Source organism: Mesoplodon mirus, assembly GCF_964341445.2.
Source record: "Mesoplodon mirus genome assembly, chromosome: 3".
In the NCBI taxonomy this organism is placed as follows: domain Eukaryota; kingdom Metazoa; phylum Chordata; class Mammalia; order Artiodactyla; family Ziphiidae; genus Mesoplodon; species Mesoplodon mirus.
In genome coordinates, this window is record NC_138978.1 from 114,749,284 (window position 1) to 114,768,502 (window position 19,219).

Below are 19,219 nucleotides of genomic sequence, written 5' to 3' on the forward strand. Positions count from 1 at the left end.
GCAGTAGAGGTGTTAAGTGGTGGTATTTGGAATGTACTTTGTAGGAAGTGCAAAAAAAAAAAAAAAGCTTGCTGATGGATTACATGTAGGGAATATGGGGAAGAGAGGAATCAGGTACAAATCCTAGATTTGGGGCCTGAGCAATAAACTGACTCCATAGACTGAGCTGGGAAACAGCAGGAGCAAATTGGTGGAGCAGGGGAGAGAGGAGTAGCAAGAAGCAAAAGTTTTGTATTGAACATGTTAAGATTCCTATTTGACATTTAAGTGTAAATGTTGGGAAAGCAATGGATACATGTGTGGAGCTCAAGGAAGGATCCTGAACTAGAGATAAACTTTTGAGAATCATCATATATATGTGGTATTCAGAGCCATGGGACCAGAGGGACAATCTAAGTGGAAAGTACAAATAAAAAACAGAAAAAGGTCTCACAGTGATAATAGTATAAAAAATGAAAGACCCTACCTAAGAGAGCTGTATATTAAGGTTAGCAATGGAAAGCAGGATGTCAAAAAGAAAATGCTAGTAAGTTGAAAATCTGGACCCCCATAAGGTCTTTTAGGTATAGACTACTTTGTTAATGCACACTGGCAGTAAAATTGGAGCCAATAAAATTGTTTGCTGCCCTTTATTCCTCATATCTTTGTTTGTTTCTAAATATGAGGTCAAAACCCCAAAAGGGTAAGAAGTTCATCTTCCTGCCTTCCCCTTTCATCTTCTTGTCACACTAAGCACGTATTATTCCTTAACCCTTTGGCTTAGAATACGAAAGAATAAATTGTGGAGAAGGAGCATATGTGAAAGGGAACGATGCCAAAACATGGTATGTGAGTTAATGGAGATAGAAAATCTCTAAGAAAGGCTATAAATAATTGGCTTACACATCCTGGAGAAATAAATTCCCCAAATATGGTGTTCTCTGAAAAGATAATTTAATTTTGAGGAAGCAATGGCATGATCTCCAGTGAAACAGCAATCATCTGGAGTCTGGCTGTAGCTTTGAGAACAACTTCTGCCCGGGCAGGAAAAAAGCCTTGAAGAAAAGAAATAGGTATGTACAATGGGATTGTAAGTATCATATTTATTTTAGAAAATAATATTTTCTAACTTTAAAGAAATAATTTCTTGAAATTTCACAGGCTTTGGGCACAATAAACTAGAATTCAAATCTTAACCTTACACTTAATAACTCCTTGTATTGCAGTTTCTTATCCCAATTACCTCTCTACTTTGAAATCTATATTCTGGCTCATAATATCTAACTTTTATGGATTATTTTTATGTACCAAATACTCTTTCATTTGCCTTGCAGGGGTTATTTCACTTAATCTTAATAATATTTGTTGCTCTCATTGCCTCATAATATTATTAGGTGGTTTTTAATATTTTTCCATTATCATGATCAATTTATATAATAAGTATTGTTTCTTCCCCTAGTGTCTGGTAAAACTATCTGGGCCTGGTGCTGTTTTTAAGGGTAGATCTTTGCCTATCTTTTCAGTTCCTCCTATAGCTAATTTTTTATTCAGGTATTCTACTCTTCTTAAGGCAACTTTGATCATTTGTATTGAAAAATGAGTTGTCTACATTTGTAAATATCTGTATCAAAATATACATACCATTTTAATACTTCAATATCTAATTTTGCTGATGTTATTTGTGTACTTTTTCTTTCAATATTAAATTTACCAAAGGATTAACTTTTAAATTTTCTTTCAAAGAACCAGATTTTGATTTTATTGATTAATTCTGTTTTGGGCAGAGTGGGGAAGTATGATCTGTTCCAATGGCTTGTATCCTAATTTATTCCTTCTACTTTCCTCAGGTTTTATTGTTCCTTTATTAGCTTTTAAATATAAAGCTTAATTCATTATTTTTAATTGTTCTTATTTTCTCATAAATGCATTTAAAGCTAGGAAGAGGTCCTCTGACCACTTCATATAGGTTTTAATATATAGTGCTCACTTTGTTTATTTCTAAAGACTATATAATTTTTATTTCAATATCTTCTTTAACCATGTGCTTTTCCCTAACAGTATAGATCAAGGAAAGTATTTTTAGTTATTTCATTGCATTATGATTAGTAAATATATCTTGTATGGTTTCAGCTTATTCAACACTTGTTGAGTTTTCATTTGTCATCTCACACATGGTCAGTTTTGAATCAGTATTGCATGTGAATTTCAGTATAATGTACTTCTTCCATTTTGGATACAAGATGGTGTAGGTATAATCTTATACTTATGATTACTTTTGTTAACTATGTTCTTCAAATCCTCTATATCTTCAAACAAGTTTTAGTCAACTTGGTCTTTTAATTCTTGAGAAAGATGTGTCTGTGTTAACATAATCACCACTATGATTGTTGACTTATTGTTGACTTATTGTTGATTTATTAAAAATCTTTGTTGTATGCACACACGTGTGAGTCTATGCATGTGTGTGTACCTGTTAGGTGCAAACATTTTTTTTTACATTGTATAATTTAAAAGCTTTATTTCCCCTCCCACAATTAGCAAATGGGTTTCATATTAGTTCAACTGGAATTTTTCTTCCTATAATCGCCTTTCAAGTGCGAACAATTCTTGATCACTGCTTAATGGATTTCTGCTTTTCTGAATATGAAATATCCCTCTTCTAGTGCTTTATAGTCAGCTTTTATACATATACATTTTGTATATATATATATATATATTTAAACTTACACTTTTCTAACAACTTCTAGAATAATATCTATATCCTCCTCCTAAATATAACATAAATATTAGTTAGCTTACTTTATTTCTCTTCATTCTCGCCATATCAATATCATCTGGAATTTGAAGTCCAGATTTTCTTTTCAATTTTTTAGGATCTATACCAAAAGACGTATATATTTGAAGTCACTAACAGTTTTGAGCTCTTGTTTCTTCAAAATAGTAGACAAAATGTGGAGCAGAAACCATACATGTAAAAAACTCTGTAATCAGAGTTACTTAAACAAAAATATTAAAATCCAAACTTGAATCAGTAATCAAAACAGAGGGAGATTTCAATACAGACATGATGGGATACAATAAATTAATGCTTCATGTATGACCCAGGATATCATGAACAATGTCACCTGTATCTCTAACCTCACAGTATTTTGTATCTATCATTTATAGCACATTTCTTTTTAAATTTGTATTACAGGTAACTTGGTATATGTATTATATTTCTTTGTTATTTGAACCTTTTCTGCTTCATTTATTTCATCTCTCTCCTATCACCTGATTTCTAATTTCTCAATAAATTTATTTAATTATGAAATTAGATGGATGAATAAATACCAAGTATTCTAAGCCTTAAAGAAATTTTTCTAGAATCTAAACTTATTTAGACTTAGCAATATATTTTACTGGGCACATGGCCCCCTTCTGGTATCGCACATCTTCCCCTTAGAATCTTTTCTGATTCTTGCAGGAATACAACTCCAGAAATTCTTTCAGGGAGGGCCTGAAAAGTCACCCACACTTAGATGATAGTTTGGCTGGATATAGAACTTTAGTTTCAAAATTATTTTCCCTAGATTTAAAAAAATACCGATTGTCTTCTTATATCCAGTGTTGTCCAAATGAAAAGTCTGACATAATTTGATTTCTATTTCTTTGTAAGAATTTTCTCTGGGTGTTTCTAGAATCATCTCCTTAACTCTTGTGTTTTGAAATTTTATTGCCATGTCTCTAGGTAAAGATACTTTTAATTCATATCTATATGCTCTGCATTTAATGGGACCTTGCAGTCTGAAGATATATATTCTGTGAAAGTCTCCTTTTCTTTATTTCCTCAGGACCACCATGTATGACACTTGGGTTGTGCACTGCACAACTGCAGGGGATACCATTCACAAAGATTATAATTTAAATGGTGCTCCTGAAGCTGTGCAGTGTACAATCAGCAAACCTTATTTGGTAGACCTGTATTTTATTTTTTACATTATTTCTATTCTGTCCTTCTAAACTCCTATTGGATGAATTTTGGAACATCTGAATCTATCATCCATGTCATTTAACTTTTTTTCATATTTTCTATCTTTATATCTTTTTATATGGCATTGTGGGGGAATTTCTAGGCTTCATCTTTCAGCTCCCCTATTTTCTCCCAGCTGTATTGATTCTATTCTGGACTCAGTCCTACTGTTGAATTTTTGTGTCAATAACCAACTTTTAAATTTCCAAGATGTTTGTTCTTGCACTCTTTTTTTTTTTTTTTTTTTTTTTTTTGCGGCACGCGGGCCTCTCACTGTTGTGGCCTCTCCCGTTGCGGAGCACAGGCTCCAGACGCGCAGGCTCAGTGGCCATGGCTCAGCGGCCATGGCTCAGCGGCCATGGCTCACGGGCCTAGCCGCTCCGTGGCATGCAGGATCTTCCCGGACCAGGGCACGAACCCGTGTCCCCTGTATCGGCAGGCGGACTCTCAACCACTGCGCCACCAGGGAAGCCCTGTTCTTGCACTCTTCACTCTTAACCGATTTGCCATCTTTTTTGTCAGTTTTCTATCATTTAAGGAACTTGGGGTGCAAAATGGGAAGAATGCAACATATGTTTGGGACACTATCTTGAATTAGTAGATATTTCACTGTACATTAGAGATGAAAAACTTACATAGCACTCAACAGGAGTTCCCTACTATCAACGGCAACTAACAGTTATTGAAATGTTGTGTCAAGCATCAGTCTAAGAATTTTTATATGTATTTACTCATTCACCTTTCAAAAAAACATTATAAAGTAAGCATTACTATTATTCTCAATTTAAAGATGAGGAAACTAGGGAATTCCCTGGCCGTCCAGTGGTTAGGACTCAGCGCTTTCCCTGCCAGGGCCCAGGTTCAATCCCTGGTGGGGGAACTAAGATCCCACAAGCCATGCTGTGCGGCATCACCCCCCCCCCCCAAAAAAAAAGATGAGGAAAAAGCATAGAAGGTTCAAAAACTTGCCCTAGTCACACTATTGATAAAGAGCAAGGCTGGGTTACAAACCAGGTGATCTGTTTTATGAGCCTGTGCTCTTTACTAATACAATGGCATACTCAGAAGATTTTAAGAACACATCATCCTTCTGCACTGCCAGATTATGTATTTACTTTGACACCTCTGTGCTGTTGTGGGACCCTGCTACATGGTTATCCACCAACTCAATCTAGAAGACTCAGTCATGCTTGTAATTCATGTACGTATATATACTACTGTTTTCTCCTGTCAGGAAGAATAGTCAGAGTTGTTTTGTTTTACTCTTATGATCTTTGGGGCTTTGTTATTTCCCATTATAAATGATTTGCATATACTAATCCAGAAAGATTTATCTATTATGCCCCTTCCTGCCTAAACACATCCCACAATCATAAATACAATGAAATTCCCTTAGACAAATGAAAAGATTCCTTCCTTTTTTTTCCCCAGGCTAAGAATTGAAATTCCAATTCTACCTTGGTTAACTTTCTTGCTAATCCTAAAATTGTGTTCTCTATGCATACTTGCTGCTTCTGAAAAAAAATTCACTTAAGAATAATTTCTGGGGACTTCCCTGGTGGTCCAGTGGGTAAGGCTCCACGCTCCCAATGCAGGGGACCTGGGTTCTATCCCTAGTTGGGGAACTAGATCCCACATGCATGCCACAACTAAGAAGTCCGCATACTGCAACTAAGAAGCCTGCATGTGGCAACTGAAAAAAAACAAGATCACCTATGCCTCAACTAAGACCTGGCACAGCCAAAATAAATAAATAAATAAAATTTTAAAATAATAATAATTTCTGTTGCCCAGTTCCTTGATTTTGTGAAAAAATTGTGAAAATCAAAATTCAAATACTTAAAAAGACATCACAGGAAAAGTTCCCTAGAAAGAAGCTTATATAAGCAAATTCTTTTTTTTTTTTTTTTTTTTGCGGTACACGGGCCTCTCACTGTTGTGGCCTCTCCCGTTGCGGAGCACAGGCTCCGGACGCGCAAGCTCAGTGGCCATGGCTCACGGGCCCAGCCGGTCTGCGGCATGTGGGATCTTCCCAGACCGGGGCACAGAACCCGCGTCCCCTGCATCAGCAGGTGGACTCTCAACCACTGTGCCACCAGGGAAGCCCTAAGCAAAATCATTCTTACTCGATTTTCATATTGCAGCAGGGAGGAGAAGGAAGAAGCCTACAAAAACAAGGATATGCTCCCTCGCTGGAAGTAATCTTATGGTTGATGCATATACAAGTTAATCAGTATGCCTTTCTCCTGCTTATTCTACATGTTATAATAGGGGTCTTGACTAAGTAGACATGCCAAACTATAGGAAATATACATCTCCAGAGAGAAATTCAAGTGGTTTAAGGCCCATCCCTAGGACTGGGATTTTTATTACGAACACTGAACAACCTTTGTCCAGGGTTATATCTGTGGTGTGTCTGAACTCTGTTTCACATTCCCTCTTGGCTTAAGGAGTTTTCCTTCAATGCATTTCAAAATGATCATCCCACTAACTGGAAACTAAGACCTACACAAAGCTCAAACATCATTGCCAACAACAACAAAAAATAAAGCTGATATCTTTAGGTATTTTCTGTTCACCTGAATGTTAAAAACACTGATATCAAAAGAGTGATATGGATTTTCCCCTACCTTCTGATAATTTAAAATTATTGCCTTTGATCATGTAAAACAACAGAGATAAATTGTTCCTTATTTCATTTCACAAATCTGCATCCTCCATTTTTTGCCACAAGAATTCCTTCTTCTGGGTGCCTTGTGCTGCCTCAGTCCCAAGATCAACTGAGATCTTGATCTGTCAATCTCTCTCTCTCAAAATACTCAGCCAGTCCCAAGCCATTACCTCTTTACCATCCTTGGGACAATACATCAGCATCCAGGTTTGGATCCTTCAAGGCAAAATGCTAAAGAACTGCTCAAGCTCTATTAGTTCTCTTACTTTGCTCTCTGTTTCTGGTTTTGGCCATCTAAAGCAAAGTTCCTTGGATTGGTTGATAGTGATACTCTCTAGATTCTTATGCTTCTTTTTAGCAGAACCATCTGAAATATCTATTGTGTAATGAGTTCTTGGTCAAAGGAAAGAAATATTGAGGTCTTGGGACTGGCATCTTACTTGTTTACCACTCCTTGGACTGTAGTTTGAATAAGAAAATCTTATATTCTTGGGGAAACTTTCATTCCTGAATAGTGACAGGAACAAGAGCTTCATCTTGAAAATACTGAGAGGAAAAACATGAAGTACGTTAACAAGCAGAAATGAAGAACTAAGAAGTCATCAACCTGACTCCACCAAGCCCATTTTTGAATTTCTAATTAAACATTTCCCAAATATCTGCACATTCTCCTTTTGGTTATAAGGTGTGTCCTTCTGTGCTACCTGATAGTATGCCTAGATCATTTCTATTCATTTGGCTTGCTCTTGTGTTAAATCCTCAAAACTCAGAGCTTTCAACTCAGAAATCAGAAAGAAGTATTGAGATGAAAGTATTTCAATTTTTTCCAAAAGCATTGATGGGAAGTATTGCAAACATCATCTGATATTTTTTTTAAAGGTATTTGCCAAAGATTATATTGGTCTTTACAGAGCACTAGTAACAGACACTAGAAATAAGGTCTTTTATTATTTAATTCATTTTTTTTTCCCCTTTTGGGACACATAACAGATACTTAAAGATTCTACAGTATCAGAGGCCCAAAAAGTAAATTGTGGCATTGCCTTCTTGGATGTTTTTAAGATAAAGAAGGTCTTACTGCTCTACTGCAAGATGCTTAGGGAGTTGACTCTCAAATCACTTGAAATCTCTTAAAGCACAACTTGTTGGGAAGGAAATGTGCTCTGGAGGTTCAAGGGTGCTCATGCAAGTGCCTTCCCAGCCACAATAATGGGAGAAACACTGATCGAATATTTGCCATGTTCCAGCTGCTGTACTAAGTGCATTAAGTACATTATCTCATTTAATCTTCACAAGTCTTGAGGGTAGGTTCCATTATTTTTCTCATTTTACAGATGAAGAAATTGAGGTTCAGAAGAGTAAAGAAACTTTCCCAAGGTCATATAGCTCTTAGGTGGGTTAGCTGGGACTCAAAGCTAATGCCCATCACTACTACAGTACACTGCCTTTCAGCCAGTATCTTTTGACTTTTATAATTGGTTTGCTATAAGGGGTCCATGGCCAGAGACCAGGGGCTGGACTGTGACATAATAAATGTATGTTTGATCTCTTCCCCCAGTTTCTAACACAGAGCTCCTAAAACTCTTGTAATTCCCTGAGTGATAGGGGTGCTAAGAACATCATTTGTTCTAATATTTGGTCTTTGACCCCAATTCCTGACATAGAGCTCCTAAATCCCTTGGAATTTCCAGGGTAATAGGAGCATATTTTGTTCTAATGAGACGACTCTTGGTGGACTCCTGGGTAGCTTCAGGACAGGGGCTGGTCACCAGAAAGGCCAGGCTATGATTAGAAGATTGAAGCTGTTAACCCCACACCCCCCATCCTCCAGGGAAGAGAGAAGGGACTGGAGGTTGAGTTAATAATCCATCATGCCTACTTGATGAAGCCTCCATAAAAACCCCTAAACTATGAGATTCAGAAAGCTTCTGGGTCAGTGAACATATCCACATGCCAGGAAGCCACATGGACACCCCAATTACACGGGGACAGAAGCTCCTGCACTCAGGACACTTGCCCTATGTACATCTTCATCTGGCTGGTCATCTGTATCCTTTACTATATCCTTTATAATAGACTGGTAAACATAAGTGTTTCCCTGAGTCCTGTAAGCTGTTATAGCAAATTATTGAATCTGAGGAGGGGGTTGTGGGAACTCCTGATTTGTAGCCAAGACTGACAGAGGTGTGTGTAACCTAGGGACCCACTACTTGTGATTTGCGTCTGAAGTTGGTATAGGGGGTGGAGGGGCAATCTTTTTGGACTGAGCCCTTAACCCGTGGGGTCTGCACTAACTCCACGTAGTTAATGTCAGGATTGCTTGGTGTGGAAAACCCACATACTTGGTGGCCAGAAGTATTGAGAATAGTAGAGGAAACAAAAGTTTTCCTTTACCCTCTTACTGCTTCTGAGTTAGTGTAGGTAAGTATCCTTAAATACCCAACAACTTACACTATGAAGCTTCTAAACTGATTTATGGACCACGGTGTCTGCAACTTCACCTAGACCTTCACTCTGTATTGTGCTGTTCCCCATTGAGAGGGCAAAAGATTTTTAAAATCATTTTTTTTAAGCCAACTCTTAGAGTTCTGCATCTCATAAATCCAATCCCACTGCCCTCCCTCTAAACCACTCCTTCCCTCATCAATCTATTCATCCCATCAGTATTTACTGAGTGCCCACTCTATTCCAGGTACAGCTCGAGATGATGGGCAAAGAGCAGTGAACAAAACAAAGTACCTACCTTCATAGGACTTACTCTGAGAAGGTAGGAGGAGAGTCAGACAATGTATTGGTTGGAGAACAGTCTAAATTATTGTGCCAAATATTAAAAAAAAAAAAAGTGGCTTAAACAAAATACAAGTTTATTCATCTCTCACGTCCAGGGTTAGTAGAACAGTTCTGCCATTCTCATCACATGGCTTCTGTTTCTGGGCCCAGAGTGGTTGCTATAGTTCCTGCCATTGTATCTGTAACCCAGCCAGAGGAGAAGGTAAAAAGGCAAGGGCAGCACATATCTATTCCTTTTTAGGACACAAACTAGAAATAATATGTATCACTTCCATTCATATCTCATTGGCTCAGAACTTTGTCTTATGAACAAACCCAGATGCAAGAAAAGCTGGTAAATTAGCCTTTTAACTGAGAAGCCATGCACCCATAAAGCAGGGGGTTAAAGTAAGCAAAGAAGAACAGCTTTTATGAGTAGCAGTCTCTGATTCAGTAATAAACAAATAAGTAAATAAATACATTAGTATTCAGATGATACACGGAAGGAATTTTAGCAAGGTATGGGGACAAGGAGTACCAAGAAATGGGGGGAGAGAGGGAGGTGGGCTTGCTATCTTACATAAGTCAAGGAAGGACTGAAGAGTAATGGAAGTTTTGAGCAGAAGCCTAAGAAATGAGGAAGCCAGTCATATAAATATCTGGGGGGAAAGCTTTTCCAGAAGAAATGGCAAGCACAAAGACCCTGAGATAGGAGGGCCTTGGTGTATTCGAGGTAGAGCAGGGAGACAAGTGTGATGAAACAGAACAAACAAAAGGGAGAGTGGTAAGAGAGGAGGTGGATGTGGGCCATTCTATCAGTGTGGACCTTCTCTCTGAAGCCATATGGGGATTTTCAGTTGGGCAGGATGGTGTGGGAGTGACATGATCTGACTTAGAGGTTTCAGAAAGTTTACTCTAGCTGGTTTGTGGAAAATAGAGTGAGGGTAGAGGCAGAAGCAAAGAGACCAGTCAGAAAGTCATTGCAAATACCTGGGAGGTGTGATGGTGGCTTGGAGTGGGAAGACAGCAGTGAAAGTGTCAAGTATGGTTGGATATGGGACATTTTAAGCCAACAATATTTTCTGATAAATTTTATTTGGGATGACTGAGAAAGGCTTATTCCCATGCTTTACTGTAGTCATACCCCCTGCAAAAGAAAATGAATCTCACAGGGAACAAGAAAATAAAATTTCTCTCAAGCTAGGATCATGGTGAACAAAGAAAGCTTCAGCAGGTTTGAGATGCTGGGAGCCAAGTACAACGTGACTTAAATTGCTTTGCGGGCAAGAGAGTGGGACAGCCAGAGCTTTCCAATATAATGAAAAACCCTAAAGAAGTCTATGTGAAAATTTTAAATTTAAAGAGACATATTAAAGTGAAAAGAAAATGTTACAACCTGGATGAGGAGTACAGAAATAATGACATCTAGTCACAGAATTTAAATGGAACGATGAAGAATTCCATTTTACAAAAGTCAGATGATTAAAAAGTTGAAAGATGTTACAGTGAAAATTGGGTAAAACTAAAACTTAAAAAAAAAAAACTTCCCAGAGGATACTTGATATATTGGTCGCAAATAAAATTCCAGGTGCAGTTCATGGACTTGGGAAGGAAAGCACCTGTATATCCCCATCACCTAGCACAGGGTCTGGCACATGTAAATTCTCACTTATAGAGTGATTTTTCCTACCATAAAGTATGTTGTATAATGATTTCTTTTCTTTCAACTAGAAATTTTAGATTCTCAGTTGAGTCATCTTTCCCTGGTCTCTTGTCTGATAGTCTCTAGGGAAAGATGACTCACTGAGAATCTTAATTTCCCAGTGAAAGAAAGAAATCACATACAGCCCACTTTATGCAACTTTTAATTAGATGTAAATACGAACTCCTACATTATAAATGAATAAAATTCATCTTAAGCATTTAAAAAATTCATTTTAAATTCCCCCAAGTTTAACCAGGAATGGCTTAATTTCAAAAGTCGACTGTCAAGTGAATTGGAAGCTAAGATTTTTCCTTTTGCCTCAAGGGTATATTTTATTTGGTAGAATATCCAGGCTTTTTCGGGATTGGTCTTGAGTTATGCAAGTTTTGAACTGAGAGGGCCTTAGAAATTCATCCCACATGTTAACTGCCCTTTTGTACACCTTGCCCCCAAAATCTGTTCTAAAAATATACACCTGAGAACATAAAAACCACCTCACCAGTCCCCCACCTCCAACAGGACCTTATCAGGGAACTTCAGGAGAGGCACCTGGAAGTATGTTTAGCAAGCTTGGAGGTGGGCCTTATAACCAGGAAAGTTACAGAACCAAGACAAGGTCCTTGCCCTGAAGAAGATAATTTTCCTGTGGAGGAGTGTAAACAAGCACAGTAAGTTAAGTGCTGCTCAGTTTTCACCAAAAGCAGGGTAGGAGTGGGGAAAGGTTTGACCTAAATGAGGATTAAACCCAGAAGGGAAAAAATCCTGAAGGAAGGGAAGTCTTTGGGCACTGGGTCTCTCAACCTTGGCACAAGGGTCAACGTCATTCACCAAATAATTCTTGGTAGTAGTGGCTCTCCTAGGCATTATAGGATGTTTAGCAGCATCCCTGGCATCTACCCACTAGATGCCAGTAGTGTCCCTCTCCCCAAGTGATGACAATCAAAAATATCTCCAGATATTGCCAATATCCCATGGGGGGGTGATGGAGGGGGTGGGGTGGGAAATCTATCTGGTTGAGGGTCACGGGGCTAGGTTGGGATTTACAGGTAGACCAACGTACTAAAGCATCTGGCGATGTTGAAAGTTTGTGACAGACACCTGGAGATACATGTTAAAAACAGATTAAAACATTAAGAAACAGAGGGAACTGGGTAAACTATAGGGCTATCTGTACGCTAGAATGAAATAAAACCCAGCTCGCTTACTAATTTAATAATAAGGGACAGCCCTTCCCCGCTCCTCTGTACCTAAACTCCCATTGAGAACTCGGACTAGGTAGGAACCACCTTAAGGACCAATCACTTGTTACCAGCAACATGACACATACCACTAGGTGGCACCACTGGACCATAGGAGGTCCTAGATTTTAACAGGGCAACCTTCAATCACTGTCCCAATCTAGCCCCAAATCCAAAAGCACTTGTGATCAAAACCCACCCTACCCAACCAACAACTAAACCCACCTTTTACTCAAGTGTTTACAGCCACTTCCCCAATAACTTAAGTGGCTCTGAAAAGAGCCTTTGGGGTAAAACAGATGTTTTAGTTCGTCTCTTGCACGCTTACTTCGAACTGGTGTACTTGGTGACCGCCTTGGTGCCTTCCGACACGGCGTGCTTGGCGAGCTCGCCGGGCAGCAGCAGGCGCACGGCCGTCTGGATCTCCCGGGACGTGATGGTCGAACGCTTGTTGTAGTGCGCCAGGCGCGACGCTTCGCCCGCGATGCGCTCGAAGATGTCGTTCACGAAGGAGTTCATAATGCCCATGGCTTTCGACGAAATGCCGGTGTCCGGATGAACCTGCTTCAGCACTTTATATACATAAACAGAATAGCTCTCCTTCCGGCTGCGCTTGCGCTTCTTACCGTCTTTCTTCTGCACTTTCGTGACAGCCTTTTTGGAACCTTTCTTAGGAGCAGGAGCAGATTTTGCTGGATCCGGCATCTTCACACAGGAGAATCCCCACACACCAGTAGAAGTGATCCCGACTACACCGAAGCAGCCTGGTTAGGCGCTACTTATAGAGCCTGTATGCAAATGAAGACTAGCACAGTATTACGTTTTTATTGGTTAATATCCAACAGTGTCGTCATAGAGGGGCGGAGTCCATGTAAATAAGGTTCTGCTTGCGCTCCCTCAGTGGCCCTTAGAACAAATGTCTTGTTAACCAATCAAAATGTTCCATTTCACACTAACCACTAAATTATGTAAAGTAGTTTAACCTGTTTGTGGTCTTTTCTTGTTAATTGGTTTTCACTTTTACATGGAGATCTGAAGCGCCAGCTAAAGACAAGTTAACTTTCTCTTATTTTTGCATCATTTTACTCCTCTGTACTACTTTGTGGAAGTTTGATTCTGGTTTTTGCAACAACATCTCAGCCCACAGTTTATTTTTCTTTTTTTTTTTTCGCGGTTTGCGCCTTCTGTCTTATGCAACGAGGAAGATGGGTTCTTACACATCTCGGGATTCTTGCCCCCATTCTTCTTAGTTGAAATCCCGAGTAACTACTTGGGGATCGAGGATTTTATCTAACATCCGGCCTAGTTCTAGTAACTGTACAATCGGGCTGAAAACCCAGATTGCCATCCCAACAGTTACCACATAATGAAATTAAGTGTCACTTAATTTCAGTATTCAGATTTGTGCTAACGTTTTGTACTAGCATTTTGGAACGCGTTACAAATGACTGTTAGAACAGATTCCATCCTGTTGCAAAATTTAGCAAGGTTGGCGCTCTGGACTAAGAAATCAAGCCAGCAAGTAAAAGCAGTACTTGACCGACACGACCCAGACCTTGGCTCTGGTGGTCCCTCTAGCGTCTGTCTGCCTTAATTCCATAACCTCACCACCCAACACGTGCGAGACTCCCCGACCCACTTCACCCTTAACACTTGTGCATTAGGAACTCACCAAACTTAAAGCTGGCACAGCTGCTCTTTATGAAAACGTGGGTGGCTCTGAAAAGAGCCTTTAGGTCGCCTAGTTTAAAACGCGTGCCTTAAGCCCGCTCCCCGCGGATGCGGCGGGCCAGCTGGATGTCTTTGGGCATGATGGTCACGCGCTTGGCGTGGATAGCGCACAGGTTCGTGTCTTCAAACAGCCCCACCAGATAGGCCTCGCTCGCCTCCTGCAGCGCCATCACGGCCGAGCTCTGGAAGCGCAGGTCAGTCTTGAAGTCCTGCGCGATCTCGCGCACCAGCCGCTGGAAGGGCAGCTTGCGGATCAGCAGCTCGGTCGACTTCTGGTAGCGCCGGATCTCCCGCAGGGCCACGGTGCCCGGCCGGTAGCGGTGCGGCTTCTTGACGCCGCCGGTGGCCGGCGCGCTCTTGCGGGCCGCCTTGGTGGCCAGCTGCTTTCGCGGGGCCTTGCCACCGGTCGATTTGCGGGCAGTCTGCTTTGTACGGGCCATGATATTTCACTGGTTTTATTCACCGGCCCCTAGGCAGTCTTATTTATAGACATAGCCTCGTCTTGATTGGGCCAGAAAAACTAGGAATTTCCGAAAATGTAATCTCATTGGCTAGAAATCAATCCTATTTATTGGGCAGAAGATTGTTATGCTAATCTTTTATAACCTCCCCTTTCCAGTACTTTTCTATAATCTTATCGATCACAGATTTTTCTTTTCAGACCTTTTCTTTAAACTGCTGTAACGTTTGTAAGAGCAATTTATAAAGTGTTTTTACACGCTTGGGATTTATATATTAGCAGGTTCTTTTGAAATACAAGCATGCCCTAGGTTTCAGCCTGCATTTCCACTTACTAGTTACTGTAACTCCCCTCCCATAGCTAACATTTATTTAGCTTCTGACACCGAGCTAAGCAAGTTAGAGTTACATTATGACTGAGGTTCAACAAAATATGTGGTTGAAGGAACCAAAAACTAAACTTAACGTTTACCTGATTCGGATCTCCGCCAAAGCTGTGTGCTGACCCGTACCAATTTACAGAGTAGAGCCTTCAGCCTTTTCCCCTTGGAATGCGGTTTCCTCCTCCTCAATCCATCAATGGTTAATTTGGTCCTATAGATGGAACGCTTTAAGCAACGGATGATAAGACCAGAAATATTCATTTCTCCTTTACAATGGTGAAGAGTTTTAAATAAAGTTGCTTATCAGTCAGATTTAAATTTAAAGTGTCAAAGCAAATACATTTTTCGTTGATTACTGAGTTGCTAGCATATTTTCTTCAATAAAGTGTTTTCTAACGCTTAAAGTTTCATATCTTTTCTATTCTCGGTAAGGAAATTGAAGATCCTTTGCCTTTTATTTCATATGCTTTGAAGAATTTCTCGGAAAATTACATGTAATAAAACAGCAGTTATGTAAGGTTACCAATGCTTTAAATTGTAATAACTGACATAAAAACTTTTACTCGTATGCTTATTTGATTAAAAAAACATTATTGCATCCAAATCTTATAAAAACTCAAGCCTGAGAACAAAAGCAGCCCCAAGAGGCTCAAAACTTACCTCTGTGGTGTCAGTATGAATGACCATCTTCCTGAAGTCAAAATAAAATAAAAGTGATTTTGAAAGGATTTCCTGAACGTTAAACACAAGGTAGAAACTTATCTTTCTAGCAACCTGTGATGTATGGTTGCCTTAGAAGTCACCTTTAATAAGAGAATTCTGATTCATATTAGAAGTCTCCTTAGGCAGCATCAATCTCCTGCTCTAGGGAGAAGAGCTAAACTGTCAGCGCAAAAGTAGCTGATGTGAACAACTGTTACCCCGTCCTGTGGTGGTTTTGTAATAATGTCTTACATATACAGAGCACTACTCAGTATTGTAAAACTCTCTACATACACTATCTCATTTAATCCCAACTCTGTGAAATAGATGTTATTTTCCTCATTTTACAGATAAATAAACTGAGTCTCAGAGAAGTTATGGCTCATCCTGGATAAGCAACAAGGCCTGCGTAATATTCTAAAGCAAAAGAATGAAATTATAATGGATTTCCAGTTTCATCAGGCTTGGGGTATATTTTAAAGCACTGAAGAATCTTCACAACATATGATCGAATTACTCAACTGAACTATTCCCATCAGAAGAGGAAACTACCCCAGGGCAGGTGTCGATGACAGCCCAAAGCTGCCCAACCAAATGACACATTGCTTTGAAATGTTCTTTTTTTTTTTTTTTTTTTTTTAATGTATACACTCTTAGCCAAGCTGTATGGATGTGTTCATTTAAACAAGAAAAAGATTCTCAAGCTATTTATATAGAATCTAACAGTAATGGGACTTATATTACCTTTATAATGCAGAGAATAAGAAAATTCCAAGAGTCTTCCTCTGGTTTAATAAAGAAATTGATAAGAATTTCTACTCAAAAACAGTGATGCCAATTTAAATATTAACTCCGGGGCAACAAATCAAATAAGATAATCAGAATAGTATATCATTATAGGTCGTAGGTAACATTTCTCTGAATATAACAATCTGATATATGGTTGCCTTAGAAGTCACCTTTAATAACAGAATTCTGATTCATATTAGTTCAACTTCACCTATTCTCCACATTGGACAATAGAGTGATACTCCTGTGAGCATTCTCAATACACCACTTTATCAGAAGCAAGTTTATAATAAAGAAGAACCTCTGCTTTGCTGCAGCTGTGAGGAAGACGGAATATTTTTCTCCTTTAAAATTTCTGAAGTTTCTTTCATCAGAAATAATAAGAATCTGCAGTTTTGAGACAGCACTGAAATTTCACTATTTAGTACTGAGGAGGGGAAGAAAACAGGGATGAGAAGCTTAAATTTTGCCATAGGGAATAAACAGGCAAGAGAAAATGTTAGTAAGTGAATTATTAGGCATATAATGTTTTATATGCGCATGTGTTTCTTTTTAATACAAAAGTAATGAACTAAATTAAAATATATGTTTCAGGACGACAGTTTGTGTTTAGTTTTTGACTTCAAGCACCGCCAGGGCTTCAAGTACCCCATTTTGAGACTGAATCTTTGGTTTGTGGGTTAGTCTGGCCATGTGTCTGCTTTCCTTTCATTTTGAGTAGCCTGCAGCCCTAGACCAAATTGAGAAGTCATGATTTTGAGCTTTTTTTCTTACCCCATTCTGAGCTAAACTCATTCCCCCAACATCCTACTCATTGATAAACACTTCCTCTTTTCTACCAGTCCTTAACACTACTGCCTGTACTGTACAGTGAGGGGTTGTGTAGGGGAGGAAAAATTTTCCTTGACCCCCTTAGGGTCCCTGGCTGGGTCTGAAAATTAACAGACAGATTAGCAGGAAAGAGGGGTCAGGTAGGCCTCTTAGGGAGAGTAAATGATTTTTAGGAAAGATGAATGGACCCTTAGAATAGATGGGAGGTATGATAGTTTGTGACAAAGTTTGAGTTTGGTGTTGATTTCTAGTCTCCTTTCCTGTGACAAGAGTCAATCTTTCCTGGTTGATGAAACCACCTGGGGACGGGATTTCTGTCAATTGAGTTCCTTTCCAAGGATCTGTCTTTAGGCAGATAAGGGGAGTTTAAAGAAAGTCTGTCCCTGCATTTGCTGTTTTTCAAAGTATTACAGCTCAAAATAATCAATACACCAAAGCAGCTTATTTTGAGGTAGCATGTCCTGAATTCCTACAGTCATGTTTTGGGGTGGCATATGCTACTACCCTTCAACACCTATTGTGAATTCCAGGGTGTTGATTTAGGCATGTGATGCATGGTGGCACCATCCGAAGAGCAGAGAGAGAACCCCATTCTTATGGGGTGGGGGAAGGAGAATATATTCCCTCAGCCCCCATGAGAGTCATACCTTGGAGATTTTAAGTTTAAACATTTTGACTTTGGAGATTTTGAGTTTAAAATGACTAAAGAACAACCAGGAGAATCTACATGTCTGGAGCCTAGAAGTTTGGATAAAGATAGAGATTTAAGATTCATTAGCATATAGAAGGTTGAGCTAAAGAAGAGCTGAAAGAAGGAACATAAATTGTTTTTTGTTGTCGTTATTTTAAAAAATATATCAAAAAAATAATGTCACAGAAAAACATAATTATTTCTGATGCAGAAACCACATCTCCTCCTGTATTCTACAGAAGGCCCTGGTAATGTACATGTTATCAGTAGAATCCCGATTTCATAAGGAAGTTTCTGGTAATGACTCTCAACATGGAGCAGATGTCCTCTTGTGAAACCCAATCCAGCAAACTTTGCTAGCTCCATGTAGGGCCTCAATTTGGGCACTGAATTCTAGCTGAAAACAAGGGTCGGATTTAGAGGATCTGTAGAAACGGAGGTACAGAGGCCCTTCAGTCTTCTTTCTATATATATTGCTTCTTTCAGCAGAGCTTTGGATGACAGTGAGTTGGATTCACTGACCTCCATGTTAGAAGTCCTGCAGTATACAGACCAATTTTCCTAGGATCTGATTTCACCTAGGTGAGGTGAAATTCCATGCCTCATATCAACAAAACAGAGACGAGACTCGGGAATTACGGCGCTCTCCCTGCTTCCCCCTCCACGCACATCCAAGGTGCCGCTGCTCTTGAGATTGCCTACTGGGTCTGTCAGTCTAATTGTGGGAACCACCTTTGCTGCAGTTTTATGTAACCGTGGTTCCGAAGCCTGGGATCCTTCTGTCGGTGCTGTACGCGGCGCTGGTGCTCCGTTCTCCTTGTCTCTGGATTCCATTTGCTCTTCCTCTGGTCATCTCCACTATTCCTTTCTTCCTAGCCTAAATTTAATGCCTTCTGGGGGCACACAGGGAGAGAGACAGAGGCGAAAACAGCGACGGGATCCGGAAGTTGGGATCCAAATTCCCCCGGGGACTCTGGCAAATAGATCTTTTAAAAGATTGGAGTCCGAGAAGGGAGGGGCAATATAAGAGTTAGGGGATTAAGAGATACAAACTACTATATATAAAATAAATAAGCTAGAAGAATATATCGTACCGCACAGAGAATGTAACTGGTATTTTATAATACCTAAACGGAGTCTAATTTATAAAAATATTGAATCGCTGTCGATACACTTGAAACTGATATAAAATTGTAAATCAACTATACTTCAAAAATAAATAAGTTAAATAAATAAATAAAAATAAACGGTGAGAGTCC

The 19,219-nt window shown here is 39.4% G+C and overlaps 2 protein-coding genes across 2 annotated transcripts; both read right to left on the minus strand.

The window, feature by feature from the left end:
• Nucleotides 1–12,601: 12,601 nt before the first annotated feature.
• H2BC18 (H2B clustered histone 18) lies at nucleotides 12,602–13,264 on the minus strand. The gene has a single exon (XM_082614586.1). The coding sequence runs from the start codon at nucleotides 13,077–13,079 to the stop codon at nucleotides 12,699–12,701; it is 381 nt and encodes a 126-aa protein (XP_082470712.1). The 5' UTR covers nucleotides 13,080–13,264; the 3' UTR covers nucleotides 12,602–12,698.
• An 844-nt stretch (nucleotides 13,265–14,108) lies between these two features.
• Nucleotides 14,109–14,701, minus strand: LOC309800603 (histone H3.2). Its single transcript, XM_082614775.1, has one exon. It carries the CDS (start codon nucleotides 14,543–14,545, stop codon nucleotides 14,135–14,137), a length of 411 nt encoding a protein of 136 aa, XP_082470901.1. The 5' UTR covers nucleotides 14,546–14,701; the 3' UTR covers nucleotides 14,109–14,134.
• Nucleotides 14,702–19,219: the final 4,518 nt, after the last annotated feature.